The sequence below is a fragment of the Schistocerca piceifrons genome, chromosome 3, assembly GCF_021461385.2.
Source record: "Schistocerca piceifrons isolate TAMUIC-IGC-003096 chromosome 3, iqSchPice1.1, whole genome shotgun sequence".
Lineage (NCBI taxonomy): Eukaryota > Metazoa > Arthropoda > Insecta > Orthoptera > Acrididae > Schistocerca > Schistocerca piceifrons.
The window spans coordinates 68,209,255-68,225,249 of record NC_060140.1 but is presented as its reverse complement, the minus strand read 5'-3'; the positions used below and the strand labels follow the sequence as shown (position 1 = coordinate 68,225,249).

General features: G+C 41.4%; 1 protein-coding gene across 1 annotated transcript in view; it reads left to right on the top strand.

Moving 5' to 3' along the window:
• Positions 1-4,043: 4,043 nt before the first annotated feature.
• LOC124788397 (arylsulfatase B-like) overlaps positions 4,044-15,995 on the top strand; it is a 375,465-nt gene continuing 363,513 nt past the window's right edge. The window contains 3 exon segments of the mRNA XM_047255663.1: positions 4,044-4,049; positions 5,028-5,081; positions 8,635-8,670. Coding sequence (XP_047111619.1) covers positions 4,044-4,049; positions 5,028-5,081; positions 8,635-8,670 — 96 coding nt within the window.

Below are 15,995 nucleotides of genomic sequence, written 5' to 3'. Positions count from 1 at the left end.
CTGTTCGTGCAGATGGTTGCTGTCTTGCAGACATCACCATCTGTTGACACAGGGATCGGGACGTGGCTGCACGATCCGTTTTAGCCATGCGGATAAGATGCCTGTCATCTCGACTGTTAGTGGTACGAGGCCGTTGGGATCCAGCACGGCGTTCCTTATTATCCTCCTGAACCCATCGCTTCCATATTCTGCTAACAGTCATTGGATCTCGACCAAAGCTAGCAGCAATGTCGCGATACGATAAACCGCAATCGCGATTGGGTAGAATCGGATCTTAATCAAAGGCGGAAACGTGATGGTACGCATTTCTCCTCCTTAAACGAATCATCACCAGGCAACGCCGGTCAACTGCTGTTTGTGTATGAGAAATCGGTTGGAAACTTTCCTCATGTCAGCACGTTGTAGGTGTTGGCACCGGCGCCAACCTTGTGTGAATCCTCTGAAAAGCTAAGCATTTGCATATCACAGCGTCTTCTTCCTGTCGGTTAAATTTCGCGTCTATATTACGTCATCTTCCCGGTGTAGCAATTTTAATGGCCAGTAGTGCACATACTGTACATGGCGGAGGGTGCCTTTTGCTACTGTTAGTCATTCCCTTTCGTGTTCCAATCGCATATGGACCGGGTGAAAAGCGCCTGGCTACATGCTTCTATTCTTCGCGATCGTTACACGGTAGCTACAGGAGTCGTACTAAATTGTGGGAAAACCCTGAGAAATACATGACGCCAAAAGTGTATTTGCATCTGAATGGGACCTATGCAGCGTCCCCAGTACGCTTCAATTGTCAGTCGAGGTCAAACTAACGTTTTGTCTAGTCCTAAGCGCTTTACGTGAGGTCTAAGGGAATTTGAACGTGGCCAAGTAGTCAGTGCTCGTACGGAGAATGCTTCCATAGCCAAGGTAGCTGGAGTGTATGGTGTTTCAAGATTCACCGTATCGAAGATTTATACTGCTTGCAGAGGAAGCGAGAAATGAACTGCTAAGTCACAACGTGGAATAAAGTGTGGGTTGAGCGATCGTGACTCGACGGCCTTTGTAGGGGATTGTGAGGAGAAATTAAAAGAACAACATCTGCAAAAGTCATTACAGAACTAAATGTCGCATTCGCGAACCCTTATGGCACAAAAACAACACGAAGAGAGCTCCACAAGCAGGGAACTGCAAGGCGAGCTGAAATTCCAACCCGGCCTTTGTGACCGAGCTGTTCTAGGCGCTTCAGTCCGGAACCGCGCTGCTGCTACGGTCGCAGGGTCGAATCCTGCGTCGAACATGGATGTGTGTGATGTCCTTAGGTTAGTTTCGTTTAACTAGTTCTAAGTCTAGGGGACTGATGAGCTCAGATGTTAAGTCCCATAGTGCTCAGAGCCATTTGAACCATTTTTGGAATTCCAAAACCACTCATATGCGAGGCAAATGCCCGTAACAGTAAACCATGATACCAATTCCATAAAATTTATGTGTGTTTTCAGGTGGGGATATTTAGCCAGTGTGTTACTAGCCGTTGATGTGGAGTTTGCTTTTTGACGGAAAGTGTTGTACACAGCTGTTTTTGTAAAAACTTTATCGTACTCCGACGAGCTCAAATGAACAAATTACTTTCGTTCAAATTACTGTATAACTTTCCTGCCGTTTATGCCAGCTTGGATTGATAATGGTCATTTGACTAGTAGCGAATTCTGCAAAATAAAGGACAGCTGAAGGTTTCACCATGAATTTTAGCAATTCCATAAAACCTGGACTATGAGGCAATGGAAGGATGTCGTTTGTACCTCACCAACTGCTGGCCGCCGCGTCTGCATCCCAAGAGTGATTAATAGCGGGGTTCTGTGGTGATTTGGGCTGCCATATAGCGGTTTTCCGTCGTCCTATGGTTACAAGGTCGCACTACTGCCAAGAATTATGTGACCATTCTGACTAATCAGTTCCAACCCATGGTACAATGTCTGTTTCCTAGTGAAGAAACTGTCAACACGGCAGGTCCCCCATTCACACAGCGTTGTCCAGGACTGCCTTTGTGAGGACTATGATGAATTTTCGATCTCTCCTAGCCACCACAATCACAGTATCTAAATATTATTGAGCCCTTAGTGTCTACTTTGCAGAAAACCGTGTGTGAACGCTATCCAGCTTATCACCTTTACATGAACTTGTCAATATTTTACAGGCCTTAAATTTATCCGAACCGAGACGACTGTAAGCTGTTCTGAAAGCCAACGGCTTTCCTTCACCGTATTAGGCGTGATAACTTGTCGTTTTTGTTTACGTTTCCGTGTTTTTGTCCACCATCTGTACGTTGGTGCCAGTAGATTCGTTCTGCAGTCTACTGCAAATGCACTATCCTCGTACTTATCGGGTTTTTTACTGTACGGTATTAACTGCTTGTGGTTGTAGATTAGTCAAACTTTTTTTGTCAAATTTATGTCCGGTCCTGAGCTAAATTTATTGCTCGACTTCATAGTTTAGAGAGAAGCATGAACAACTGCAAAGTGAACTTACGTCGTATAACAGTTAACTGCCAGAGAATTTAAATCTGAACTGAAACCAAGTATATTAATGTTAACTACTATCCTTTGGATAACTGTTTTTAATCGTCACTTTGGTTTCCATTCATGTAACGTTAGTAAATGTTCACATGGAGAGTCTACGATGAGATAAATGTTTATCAGGATGTAAAGACAATGCACCAGAGACGAATAACTGCAATACTTTCTTGATCCGGCTTGGATCCTGGGCCGCAATTAATATACGCAGTATGGACATTCTCTGGTGAGAAAGTTGTTAACGTTTGATTGCTGGGGCGGTGCTAGCATGCCAAGCTCTGATAAGGCAGACAGGTACCCACGATGTAAGGACAATGTATGTTTACTTTTCTAATTAATTAACAAAATATTGCTCGATGACTGACACAACGTGAAAACAGCTACATCTCACTGATTCAGTGACATAAACTACAAGTTACTCATGAAGAAATACTTTCAAATACGTGTAAACGTGCAGCTTACATATTTCACACTTGAGAAGGATTATTTCTGTTGTAGTCTGTACATATTATGATACGAACGTTCCGCAACATACAACATATTTTATGTATTTTATTGATTCGCCCATTCTTACGTTTCTCTCGGATTCCTAATACATGAATATTTTTGTAAATGTAATTACTTTTGCTTCAAAAGCGTATATGTTGTACATTCTTGATGGTTGTGGTTGAGATGTAGCGACTATTGTGGAACTGATTTTTTTCTCTAATGGGAGCCAGTTCTATTTCCTATGACGTTTTATTATCACATCTGTATGGATTTTCCTTCAAATACATGTGTGGTGGCTTATTTCGTACGTTACAAAATGCAGATATTACAGTAAAGCTCCAAATAAACTGGTATAGGCACACGTATTCAAATACAGAGATATGTAAACAGGCAGAATACGGCGCTGCTGTCGGCAATGCCTATATGAGAAACAAGAGGCTGGCGCAGTTGTTAGATCAGTTACTTCGGCTACAATGGCAATTTAGCAAGATTGAAATGAGTTTGAACGTGGTGTTATAATCGGCGCACTAGCGATGGGACACAGCATCTCCGAGGTAGCGATGAAGTGGGATTTTCCAGCACGATCATTTCATGAGTCTACGGTGAGTATCAGGAATCCATTAAAACATTAAATCTCCGACATCGCTGCGACCGGATAAAGATCCGGCAAGTATGGGACCAACGACGACACACGTGAATCCTTCAACGTGACAGAAGTGCAATCCTTCCGCAGATTGCTGCAGATTTCAATGCTGGGCCATCAACAAGTGTCAGCGTGCGAACCATTCAACGAAACATCATCGATATGGGCTTTCGGAGACCAAGGCCACTCGTGTACTCTTGATGATTGCACAACACATAGCATTATGCCTCTTCTGATCCCATCAACACCGACATTGGACTGTTGATGACTGGAAACTGGAGACCCCGGGCGGACGGATCTCGTTTCAGATTGTATCGAGCGGATGGACGTGTACGGGTATGGATATAACCTCATGAATCCCGCATGCCCGCATGCCAGCAGGGGAATGTTCAAGCTGGTAGGGGCTCTGTAACGGTGGCGTGGCTGTCGGAGTGATATGGGACCTCTGATATGTCTAGATACGTCTCTGACAGGTAACACGTGCGTAAACATCTTGTGTGATCACCTGCATGCCTCCGTGCCCATTGTGCATTCCGACGGACTTGGGCAATTCCAGCAGGATAAAGCGACACCCTACACGTTCAGAATTGCTACATGGGGGCTCCAAGAACACTCTTCCGAGTTTAAATACTCCCGCTGGCCACCATGCTCCCCAGACAGGAACGTTACTGAGTATATCTGGAATGCCTTGGAACGCGCTGTTGAGAAGAGATCTCCATCCCCTCGTTCTGTTGCGGGTTTATGGAGAGCTCTGCAGGATTCATGGGTCAAAGCCCTTGAGCACTACTTCAGATATTAGTCGTGTCCATGCCACGTCGTGCAGCGGCACTTCTGTGTGCTTGCGGGAACCCTGCACGACATCAGGCATGTGTACCAGTTTCTTTGGCTCTTTAGTGTGCATTGCGTATAGCCTTCCTGTGTTCCACATACAGATTCTGATGAAAGTGTAGCGGAACAAAACTTCCTCTGTTTGTTAAATACACGACATCTGTCGGCAAGAGTTCCTTTCTTCAAGTGTTTACTCACAACATTTTGTTATTAATAAAGAATGTCGTTCGGCAGTAAATATCTGTATGTTACAACAGAGTCGGAAACAAACTGTCCTGTAAGGTGCCGTTTCATACTCCCCAGTGTCCTTAGGAAACTAAAGAACAACAAATATGCGGTCATATTTTAGTTATCATCGATTTTTGTTGCACGATATACGCTCCCTATTGTTATGAATCAATATAAATGCTGGTAGTAGCACTCAAGCGGTATTGCAATTAGAATTGTCCCTTGCTGACCGCTTGGCGCGCTGCCATCGCAGTGGGTAACAACAAAAAACAGAAGGAATGCCGCGACTGTCATCTTAGACTGTGCTGCTACTGTAGCTGATTGCCAGCTGCTGTGGTCGAGCGGTTCTAGGCGCTTCAGTCCGGAACCGCGCTGATGCTGCGGTGGCAGGTTCGAATCCTGCCTCGGGCGTGGATGTGTGTGATGACCTTAGTTAGGTTTAAGTAGTTGTAGGTCTAGGGGGCTGATGACCTAAGTCCCATAGTGTTTAGAGCCATTTGAACCATTTGTAGCTGAAAACGCTGATGTCGTCTCATAGCAAATGTTTGGTGATACACAGAAAAAGAAGAAGATGGCGGAATGCTATCTTATGAATGAAAAATTAATTTAAAAAATGTTAAATAATTCTCACAACCACTCTGGTGCATTGGGTGTGGAATTTGCTATTGAAACTTGTGGCAATTTTTTATATAGGATACGGGACTGAAGATTGCTAGGACTGAGTTAAAAACAATGTCTTAGGCACGCAACAATCTAAGTCCTCTTAATGAATGTATTCCACTATCGTGACGTCAATTTTATTAATACCTTTACTCTCAAAGCCGGGGCACACTTTGGTTAGCGCATCAAATAAATTAACGGTTAGAGAAATTGTTCACAGTTCAATTAATTATATACGAAATATTTATAAACTGACACTCTTCGAAACACAGCCCGGATTACAAGTGTATTTCACAATCTTTCCTCGGCTAAAATAAAGAAGATAATTGTTCAGTGGGCTGCCTCATCCACTTCACCGTGTCCTCATGTTTTATGATGAAGACTGCTTCTCTCTTTCTGTGTCTTGATTCTTCTGTCTTTCTGCGTACGCCTCCAGCTGAATTTTAAGTTCGTGAAAGTCATGGCTCTTTCTTCCTTCTTTCTTGTACGCTTCCCCTTTAGCGACTGGTCTTCCTCGTTGAAATATCAAAATCGTGTCTCTTCGCCGAACTTTAATTTAAGAACGTTAATACAATAATTTGCATGGCGACTCAGCACTGTGCCCGCCTCCGCACGCTCAGAATGCATCCTCTGACTCAGTACCACAATTCTCTTAACTACCTAAAACCATCTTCCTTTCACAACGAAAACCACTACGCTTTCCCCAAAACTACCACTATTTAGTCTCATTAAATGACACGTAACCGCCCATAGGTTGTTATACTACCAAGTCCCACCACATACTGACCCGTTTCACTTGTCACTTACTCGTTAGCAACAACTTAGCACAGATAAACTTTTTCCTGCCGGACCGAAGCGTTCCTATATACACATGCATACAGTCACAGTAGACAGAACACACCAACTATTTTCAATATATATTGAGTTTCATTTACATTCACATGCAACATAAAAAAGAATTAACGACATACAGAATACAGAGAATTATCCGTATATGTTAGGCTAAACATTAAAATGTATGGTGTCGTTGTGTATAGAAAAATGTCCATTTTGGTATCAAATTTGAATCATTTTCAAATTGGGACGATGACAAGCTCAACTACAAAATAAAATAATTGCTTGTTCTCTCCTTATCCAACATTGTAATCTTTGTCGAAATTCGTTTCCCAGTGGTAGTGGGCTTCAGAACGTAGTAGAGCCGGCGTCGGTGGACGAGCGGTTATAGGCGCTTCAGTCGGGAACCGCGCCACTGCTACGGTCCCAGGTTCGAATCCTGTCTCGGGCATTAATGTGTGTGGTGTCCTTAGGTTAGTTAGGTTTAAGTAGTTCTAAGTTGTAGGGGACTGATGACCTTAGATGTAAAGTCCCATGGTGCTCAGAGCAGAGAACCAAAGTAGTAGACACTAGTCGTTCCTACCTCGTAGAATGGGACGGTAATTCCCTAGTTCACTTGCTGGTAGTCTCCAACCAATGCTGTAGAACGACTTTGCGAGAAGTTTGTCCTCCGGTGGCAAGCACAGAAGTGAAGCTTTGACAATGTGACTGGTGCACAATACGGCGACCTTCCCTGTGGTGGTCAGACGTGATCGAGCGGAATCTTCATGACGAGTCTACTTGACCTCAATTTCTCATGCAGTCCAATATCGACCCACCGCCACAACTGAAAACCCCATAAATCCGGACGTTATGACCAAGCAGGCAAATGGAGACCCACAACGAGGCCCTTTCACATGCTGATAACGCTGTCTCATACGAGTACACGAGATGTCTGTCTTCGTCAGAGTGGTAATTCGGCATCTGTTGTAGTCCACGCCCTTTGTATACCCTCCAGATGTGGTGAAGCTATCAAACAATGCACTTTCGCCGCCGTTCTGTCACAGGGAATTTCAACTCTAATCATTTACATATCCCCGGGTAGTGTATGCATGTTCGAGATGACACTGACATTGGACCATGTCATACTGAGCACAAGGAGATTGAGTCAGTAATTAAATCACTGAAGACTAAGGACCTTCTATTGTTAGGCAGTGAATAACTGAAATGATCGGCACTCTGTATCTTTATAGGCAGTACTGAACTATCTGATATCTTTGCTAACAAGTAAGTTTAAAATATCCAACTATACTGCTCAAAATTACTAGGGGAAGGTCTATTTGGACGTCTGCCATACTTCGTTGAACAATATTTTAGGACTGGGTATGTTACTAAATTATACTTCTAACTTTCTCAAATTAAGTTTAAGAAAAAAAGGATCATTACATCATCGTTTATTTGCATAACAAGAACTTAAAATTCCGACAGGTATCGAAAACGAAACAGAAACAACGGATGACAGATGGGGACATGTTAAAAGGTATGTGCTAAGGTCTGATCAGAGTAGATTGAGAAAATAAAGCCAATAGTTGCCAACCGCAAGGTAGAATGAGTATAATACCTTTTAGTAGGAGGATCGTTGATGGTTAAGAGAGCTGGGCGCGTGCAGTAAAAAACAGGGTAGTCGCAGCTAGGTGCCAGGAAGTATCATGGAAAAAATTGTCTATAAATGTTATCATCTCCGGCAACACGACGGAATATACATTCTTCTTGGATCAAACACACTGCTCTTGAAACGTGCACCATATTAAAATGTCGCGTTCTATGTGCTTGGTTGAAAACAACGTCTACAGTTAACAAAAATGGTTCATATGGCTCTGACCACTATGGGACTTAACTTCTGAAATCATCAGCCCCTAGAGCTTAGAACTAATTAAACCTAACTAACCTAAGTAGTGCCTAACATACACGATAGTTGGCGAAAGACTTGCGCTGTTACATACATTGACAGCGAATTTCTCAAGCTATACAGTAAGAGCGTAGTTTCCACACGTATCAAAACAGATGTACCATACAAGGAGTACCATGATCCTTTCGAGAAATGTATAAACTGTAACTGCACTGAGGAATCCTAGTGCAGGAGTTTCGGCATTCGCTCTATGTGTGCGCCTCACACTGTTTGAAGACTGCTACTGTAGGGGAAGCTAGGAGACTTGGAAGTCGGTGTCGTGTTGCCAGGTAGCGGGACTGTGGGCTGACGCTGTGTGCGTGGTGTTGGCAGGCGCGGATCAGAGGATGCGGTTTGCCCGTGGGCGCCTCCACCCCAGCCGCCACCCCCACACACTGCCGCACCTGCATCGGCTGCTGCTGCTGCTGCTCATGCCAATACTGATGTTCGGGATGTCGCTTGTGGCTGCAGCACAGCCCCTCGAGCGTCCACACATCGTGTTCATCCTCGCCGACGACCTGGTGCGTAGTGTTTTAACACATCACGTATCACTTTAGTATATCCAGCAAAACCTCTTGTATTTAATTAATTCAACTGTATTGCCATTAGAGAGGAAATCATAGCTACTTCTTTCCAGATTACCTTTATTCCTGCCAACTGTGAACCACGCAAATTTTTTTTATTTCTTACGAATATTTGTTTCATTCGTATTGTTTGCTATTTCTTTTCTTTCAAGTCAAAGCCATATTCCATAGCACAGATAAGCTACGTCATTTCAAAGAGAAATCATTCACTCATGCACACGTATCAAGACAGGGGCACAAGCTGCATTCCTACTTTCCATTTTTTTTTTTAATTTTTTTATTTTACACGTCTAGTTCCGTAGGAGCAAATCTCCAAGTTCATGGAATGTGTCAGTACATGAAATTACAAAATAAAAATAATAACAGATACAGTAAAATGTTTATGAACCCAAAAACAGACAAGCCTTATTGCACAGGACACAATTTTTTTTTTCAAGGATATCCTCGACAGAAGGAATGACTCATGAGAAACCCTTCAATTTAGATTTGAAAATGCATGTATTACTATTAAGAATTTTGAACTTTTATGGTAGCGGTGTACTGCCCACCTTTCTGCACAAGAGTTAAGGAAGTACGATGCATTTGCAGATTGGATTTCTTCCTAATATTAATTGAGTGAAAGCTGCTAATTCTTGGGAATAAGCTGTTATTGTTATCAACAAAAGACTGTAAAGTATATAGACCAATGTCAGAGTATCCAGACTAATGAACAGAAGTCGACAAGAGATTCCCGAACTTATACGACTTATTGCCCGAACCGTTCGTTTCTGAGCCAAAAGCACAGTTGAGAACGCCAAGAGTTACCCCAAAACACAATACCATACGTCATGGTCGAATGAAAATAAGCAAAGTAGACTACTTTTCTTGTTGAACGATCACTTACTTTAGATACCGTTGAAATAGTAAAACTGGCAGCATTATGTCTTTGAATGAAATAGTAGACGTGGTCTTTCCACGACCTTTTACAATCTATCCGGATGCCTAAAAATTTTCACTCTTCAGATTCATTAAATTATATGCCCATTCTATGAAATTAAAACGTCTGGCTTTGTTGAACTGTGTGTCAGAAACTGTAAAAACAGAGTCTTACTGTGATTTAGTGAAGTCGTGAACTGCTCTATTTGAAATAGTGCCAAAGTTTCACACAACATTTCTTAGATCAAGCTAGTGTCAACAGCAAACAGAAATAGTTTAGAATCACTTGTAATACTAGTAGGTATATCATGTACATAAATAAGGAAGTGAAGTGGCCCCAGCACTGATCCCTGGGGCACCTTCCATTTAACCATGCCCTACTCAGATCCCACATCATAGCCATTCTCAACACTGTGGAGAACGACCTTTTGCTTTCTGTTGTTAAGACAATAGGTGAACCAATTGTGAGCTACTCCCCGTATTCCATAATGGTTCAGCTTCTGGAGCAATATTTTGTGACCAACACAATCAAAAGCCTTAGTTAAATTGTATTCCTAGCGATCAAAACCTTTGCTTTAATCCGTACAATACCTCACAGAGAAAAGATAAAGCAGCAGTTCCAGCTGTTAAACCACTACTAAAGCCCAGCTGTTCATTTAATTATCCTTATGTACACAACCTCTTAAGTAAGTTAAGCAAACACTGATGGCAAAAAAACAGATCTAAAACTGTCTACATTATCAATTTTTCCGTTTTTAAAAAGCTGCTTTACTACTGAGTATTTCAATCGTTCAGGAAACTGACCATTTTTAAAGGAAAAATTACAAATGTGCGAAGTACAGGGCTAACATGTGCAGCGCAGTAATATTCCTGTAGTTATTCCGTCATATTCACGAGGGTCCTTAGTCTTCAGCGATTTAATATTGACTCACTCTCCCCCTTCTCAGTAATAAATAGGAGTATTTCATACATCAGTCTCGGAAGGCATTTTTCAAGAGAGTGGTATCATTCTCAGTGGAAACTAAGCTTTTGTTTAATTCATCAGCAATGCTCAGAAAATGACTGTTACACTTCGAATTATCGAAATATTAACAAACACTAATAAGGCGCAATTTTCGTGAACTGTACGGACTTGCTTGTACTAACAAAAATCAGTATCAAGTTTTACAAATTACGACCTGACGTCAATGATGTGTTCTGATGATTTTCTACTAGTAAAACTTCGCAAGCCGAAGCTCGTGCAGCAGTCGTTGGACGCAGACCAGTGAGTGCAGATGGTTAGGTCAATCGCACGAGGAGCTTTCAGACCACCCCAGTTTCAGACATCCGTCTGGCCTGATGTAGAGGTAGTCTAGTGCTTATTGATAAGTGTCTGTTCTCAATTGTCTCTGGTTACTGTTAGTACTACCTGCCCCAATATTCACTTCAAACTCTTGCAGTAGCACGATCAACAAACACCAAATGTTGTGGGTTTTCTTCATTCAGAATGATTTGATGCAAGTCTCTATGGAAATAGATCCTGTGAAATCCTCACTGTCTCTGCATAAACCCTCGAAATTACATCAACCAGAACCTGCTAACTATATGTACCACGTTAGGCGGCGTAGTGGTTGGCGCACTGGACTCACATTCGGGTGCATGGCGGTTCAAATACCTGTCTGACCACCCAAGTTCTGGTTTTTCGTAATAATCCTAAATCCCTCCTAGCCAGGACCCAGATGATTCCTTTGAAAAGGGCACGAACGACTGTGTTCGCCATCCTTTCGTAATCCGATTTCCCTCTAACGTCTGCACTAACAATGGAACTTTTAACTCTAATCTTCTTTCCCTCTAAATATAGGCAAGCTTTGGTCTACCTCTACTTGTTTGACCTCAACTCCCCCTCCATAACACCCTCCCCCCAACCCCCAATACAAATTCTTCCCACTATTATAAAACTGAGTATTTCTTGGTGCCCCAGAATTTGTTCTATCAAACGATTCCTTCTATTATAGACATTGTATCGTTAATTTAGTTTTCTCCTTTTTATTGAATTCAGAACCCGTTCTGATCTTCAGCATTCGCCTGTAGCTTCACATTTCATATAGTTATTCTCTGTTCTTGTCAGAACTGTTTATTGTTCACAAATCCATTACGTACGAGGTAGTACTATAGACAAAAAATTTCACGAAAGACCTCCCAACATTTAAATTTATGTTACGAATAAGATTATCTCCTATTCAGAAGAGTTTTACTAGCTGTTGCTAGCTCATGTTTGACATATTCTCCACTTCGACCATTGTGAATTATTTTCTTTTCTGAACAGAAAAAACTCGTCTAGTGCTTTCAGTGTCTCAATTCATAAACTACATCACCCAAACTACATTCAATTGCTCCTGTTCCTTTTGGTGATGCTCACCTCACTATCATTATTCAAGACACTATCCATGTTGCTCCATTGACCTTCCAACCCCCTTTTTTTGGTTTTGAACTGATAATCCTGCATCCATGCAACAACGAGTTCTGTTCTTAACCGAATGTTATGGGTTTGCAATACTAGCAGCACTCACTCCTGAACAATTACGATCATATATTTGAGTTTGAAATCAAATTTCTAATTGATATTCATGGCTTAGGGAAAAGGATATGTTCCACTCAACAAAATTTATTAAAACAACCTTTAGGTCACTTACAAATGCGACTCACGTGTGAGAGTAAATATATAAGAAACAAAAAGGACAAAATGAAAATAGAACTGGTAGTCTGCATGCTCTGTCCAGCTAGCCTTGTACTCACTGTGTGACTCATAACTACCACAGAGAGTGCCTGCACTAGATTACAACAGTTCAAAGTATGTCCATGATTATGTCGATAGCACATTAAATTACTGATTAGATTCGAAATTTATTTTAATAAAATGCTTTATTTAACACCATATTCCGCATAATAGCGGACACATTTCTTTCCTTTTTGACACTCAAGTATGTTTCAAGACGTATGTGTTGTCTTTACCCTCTAAGTATGTCGTCCATCATCTACTCACATTTTACTGTTTATAGCTTATGAAGCGAGAGAGTAGTGGAATGTTAAGTGATGTGCGATTATTTTTACTGAGATTATATGAAACAAAACACTGTGGTAGCGCGGTACCACTAACAGCATGTCTTGCTGTCGGGTCATAAAATCTGGTACAAGATGTCAGCATTTTAAATAATACACTTGAAGAATAAAACATATCTGAATAAAAAATAGTGGGAATTAGGATTAGTTTGATCAGAAAACAAGTACCCAAACATGTTTCATCACTTTAATGCCACTATCAGTGCATCATAATATATTGGAAATACAAGTGATAGGTAATACTTACTAGAATGAAAATTAAGCCTAAAGCAGTTCATATTAATTGATATCATTACCTTCTTATCTAGGAGGTTAGACTTTGCAGGACCTTCTTTAAGTGATCATATAGATTCTCACCAGCAACAACGTAATATTTTTGTGAAACTGCATGACCAGTTGCCGAAATCACTTTTTATTTAGCCTTATTTTGTTGAACGAAAATATTTCGCGACAATATTTTGTGATTGCATACAGTTTTCTCGTGGTTATAGGCTTCTTTTGAATCTCCCTCTGTTGGTGAAGTAGGCACAAATATACGGTACGTGTTATTTCCTTGAAGAGCATTGACCAATAGTTGAGGCAATGATCGCAATAGACACAAAATTTTTCAGCCCCAATTTTCCTTTCAATAATTACTACGTAAAACATCTTGTATTTTCCATACTTGAATGAAACAGACCCAGTGATGACGGTCCCAAACATGTTTAAGCAGAGGGAAGATAAGTTGTGTTTATAGGCGGAGCGCTCTTCCCATAATTAATGTGAAAACATGGCTGCTACTTCTAGAGTACAAAAAACCAAATGATGATGATTTAAGGGTTAAAAATTAAACAGAGAATTATAAAATATTCCTCAAAACAGGGAACAAAACCGTATGAGCTTAAAATTTAGCAACATGGATACATCAAAGAAAAGGAAAGTATTTTTTAAGTAATTTTAACATTTATGTCTCAGTAAAAAACAAATTACATTGCCTCAGCACTTTCCACGGTTGGTATTGCAAATATTATAAAGATTAAAATTTGCCCCGCAGGTTTTGCTTTTAAGTATGTCGACATCACGCGGTTGTTGTGTATGAAATTTTAAATTCAGAGACAAAATGGTAATTGTTTCGTTAATTCACGTCGTTCATTACTGTCTGCCTAATGTCTAAATGAATTATTAATCAGATTTTACTGCAGAAATAATCCTTCCTCGTTTCCACAAGAGTGCCAGAAATGTCATGATTCCGGTTGCCTATCACGTGACTTTCGTCTGATACTTTAAGTATTAGTGCTAGATATCAATGACGTTACACAAATGGCTTGTAGATTGCTCTAAATATGCCTTCTGCTTCCAAAAAAAATCTGTTTCACTTGAAAGCTAGCCTTCTCCTTTATAGTATCAGAGCTCTCTTCTCTGTTCCATTTGCTGTGTGTTCAACATTGGTACCTAGAGACATGAAGTTTTACGACCATCGGTCCACTCTCCATGTGCCTGAACAAAACTTTGCTTTTCCGTTGCAGGCAGTCGTCTATCTCACTGCTTCACTAACGATGCGTAACTATTCGTTTGAGGAAAGCGCGAAGCATGACAGGAAATGGTGTTCACTTGCAGCCATGTGTATCAGGGTTGTAGAAAGAAGACAAGGAGGAAACCAGTGGTCTATAGACTGGTTGTTAAAGTTAGTCGTATGGTCCTAAAGCGTCGACTGGTGTGATGAAGCTCTCAAGGTTATTCATCTGTCCATAATAACTGCTGCCTACATCAATCTAAACCTTGACTCCCCTTACAGTTTTAACCCCTACGTCTATTGCCATTTTGACAGACTATCTCCTCTTTTCGTGTGTTTGTGCCATAAAGATGTTTCACCACGGACTTGATTCAGCACCTCTTCACAGGTTGTCCTGTCTATTGATCTCATCTTCAGCATTCTTCTGTAACTCCAGATTTCAAAAGTTTCTATACTTGTCCTCTGTACCCTGTTTATACGCGTAAGGCTAGTCTCAAGACAAATATTTTCATCAAATACTTTTGTAGAAGATTAGTTTCGGCAAACTTACCTTAATTGACATCTTCAAATCCTGCCGTCAGCTGTTAGCACGGACAGAGCAAACAACATGTTTTATACAAAATGTATTCTACCACAAATGTTTATGATTGTTGGGGTTGGGTGGTTTGGGGGAAGAGACCAGACAGCGAGGTCATCGGTCTTTTATGATTGTGTACTACATCTACGGTTTTATCATTTGCTGCATGGCACGGCACTAATGCGTCTGTTCCAGTTAGTTTCTGTGTACTCAGTTCTAGATGACAGTGCACCGCATACAGAGGCACTAAATTAGTGTATGTTTAGAATTTGAAGAGGACAGTCAAACTTTGCCGAAATTAGACGTTCACATGTATAAGTTTTTCACGTGACCTGTGCTAAATAAAACTTCTCCAACCAGGAGATTATAACATTCATAATAAGAAATCGTCCTCTTGTTGACGACGTCAGGTAACCATAATTTTCAGGAAAGTAGAAATTTGGAAATTTGTGGTAAGGACTATGGGACCAAACTGCTGAGGTCTTTTGTCGCCTCTGCGATTTTCTTATTGGTGGCAGCGGGAAGCAATTCAGACACACCGCCACTTGGAACAGATACGAAAAACCCTCAGGAGGTGGTATAAAGGTGGACAATGCAACAACCGCTTCCATTGCAGCACGATTCGCACACATTATGCAGTCGAAAACAACAGTTCGCAGTGCGATCAGCAACAAGACAATGTTCTTGACAACGTTCGACACTCCTGAAGGCCGCTGATGATTCAGCCTTACTGTAAGGACGCCACAGGTCGTCAACCACGCTGAACATGATCTGACCCCTTGCAGTGCAGCGCGACCGCAGTTTTTGTCCCGGTATACAGGGTTTTACAAAAAGGTACGGCCAAACTTTCAGGAAACATTCCTCATACACAAATATAGAAAAGATTTTATGTGGACATAATTTCCATGTTATAGCTCATTTTAGTTTCGTCAGTACGTACTGTACTTCCTCGATTCACCGCCAGTTGGCCCAATTGAAGGAAGGTAATGTTGACTTCGGTGCTTGTGTTGACATGCGCCTCATTGCTCTACAGCACTAGCATCAAGCACGTCAGTACGTAGCAACAACAGGTTAGTGTTCATCACGAACGTGGCTTTGCAGTCAGTACAATGTTTACAAATGCGGAGTTGGCAGATGCCCATTTGATGTATGGATTAGCACGGGGCAATAGCCGTGGCG